This window comes from Aptenodytes forsteri, unplaced genomic scaffold (genome assembly GCF_000699145.1).
Source record: "Aptenodytes forsteri isolate BGI_AS27 unplaced genomic scaffold, ASM69914v1 Scaffold193, whole genome shotgun sequence".
NCBI classification, from domain to species: Eukaryota; Metazoa; Chordata; class Aves; order Sphenisciformes; family Spheniscidae; genus Aptenodytes; species Aptenodytes forsteri.
The window spans coordinates 17,685,914-17,687,494 of record NW_008795405.1 but is presented as its reverse complement, the minus strand read 5'-3'; the positions used below and the strand labels follow the sequence as shown (position 1 = coordinate 17,687,494).

Sequence of the window (1,581 nt, the reverse complement as noted above, 5' to 3'; positions counted from 1 at the left end):
AGATTTGCTTTGTCTTCATGTACCTTGTGATAAACCTGCTCAGAAGTATTATTAAAATGAAAATTGCATCCTGCTTTAAGTCAGTCTGGTTTATGAATAAAACTCCTCTGCTCTAGGTCAGCAAACCGTAGCTTTTAAAAAAAACATTAACATATTCCAAACTGTATTTTAGTACACTTACACTAATCTTACGGAACAGTCTTGCAAAATAAACATCCAAGGGTTATATAGAAGACAAAAGTAATTTTTAGACTAGCTGTAATACCTCTTCCTCTGAAAGACTTCTAGAAATACTTAAACATTCAACACAACAAGCCTATGTAGCTGATAAAGACCATTTCCTCTTTCATGCTGCTTTTCAGACTGGTCAATGATATGCTGAGGATCCACCTAATCAAAAGAAGCAAGATGAAAGTCAGAAGGCATTCTTAATAATGTTTTCCTATATAACATAGTTAAGGAAAAGGGGTTTGAAGAGTTTTGACAGTTTCAAATCATAGAATCATTTCAGTTCCATGCCACACATTTCAACATAAGAGCCAGTACTATAAAATGCTGTATCTCATAGTTTGCCTGAGTCAGACTACTATTCCACAATCAGTTCCAAAGCATTACAGGTAGTATTTTATGCGATGATATAAGAAAGATGTCCTGAGATTCTTCAGACGTCAGATGCAGTGGGGAAAGTCCTAATCCAAGGCCTATACGTTAACTTCTTATAAAAAGCTAAACATCAATATAACTGAATAGGAGATTATCTATCAGGATAACTGAATTTGAAATATGAAAATAGAAACACTTTAGCTTAAGGCAGTATATCAGGACACACTCTAACCCCTCAGTGAATGCCTCCTAGAAATATGTGCCCTTGGTGCTCATTCACTGTTGTCAATTTTTTCAAGAAAAGACACCTAAACCCCTCATTTATGAGCCTCAGGGTGGGAGAGGCACAGGGAGGGTGTGTGTAGAAATCTTACTCCTGCACTCACTGATTCCTCGCCCCCTTTTAATTAAGAAAATGCCCTCGTTCATCAGGAAATCTAGTTGCCTGCAGAGGCCCTTACAGAAAGAAAGATTTCTAACAGAGTAGGAAGCTAGACTTTTCAGCTTTACAAAACCCTCCCAGATATCGAGAAAACTGCCCTCTATCTGATCCCAGCACATTCATTCTAAAGCGAGCTACAATTCTGTGTGCTTAAAAGCGAAAAGCCACCTGAAAGCACAGCAACCCAAAACAAAACTAAAATGCACAAGAAACATGTATCAATCTTTTTCTTTTAGGCCACAGCTGCTTCATAGAAAGAAGAATACAAAATTTTAACTTACAACAAATGTAAAGTTGCCTTTACAATGTCTCTCAACTTAAAAATCACGAAGTGCTCTGTTTGAAAAGGCTAAATATTTGTATATACAAAATTAAAAAACAAAACACCCAACAAACTAAATACTCTACAAAAATAGGATTATCAATAGAAGCTGATGTATACGCAACAGTTCTTACGCCTTAAATTTGACTTTACAGTGCTTTCGGTATCTTTAAATTTAATACTTTTTCCCCTCCCCAGGCTCAAAAAAGACATC

At 36.2% G+C, this 1,581-nt stretch overlaps 1 protein-coding gene across 1 annotated transcript in view; it reads right to left on the bottom strand.

Annotated features, from left to right (window-relative positions):
- Positions 1 to 294: 294 nt before the first annotated feature.
- TDRD9 (tudor domain containing 9) overlaps positions 295 to 1,581 on the bottom strand; it is a 57,649-nt gene continuing 56,362 nt past the window's right edge. The window contains 1 exon segment of the mRNA XM_019472455.1: positions 295 to 390. Coding sequence (XP_019328000.1) covers positions 295 to 390 — 96 coding nt within the window.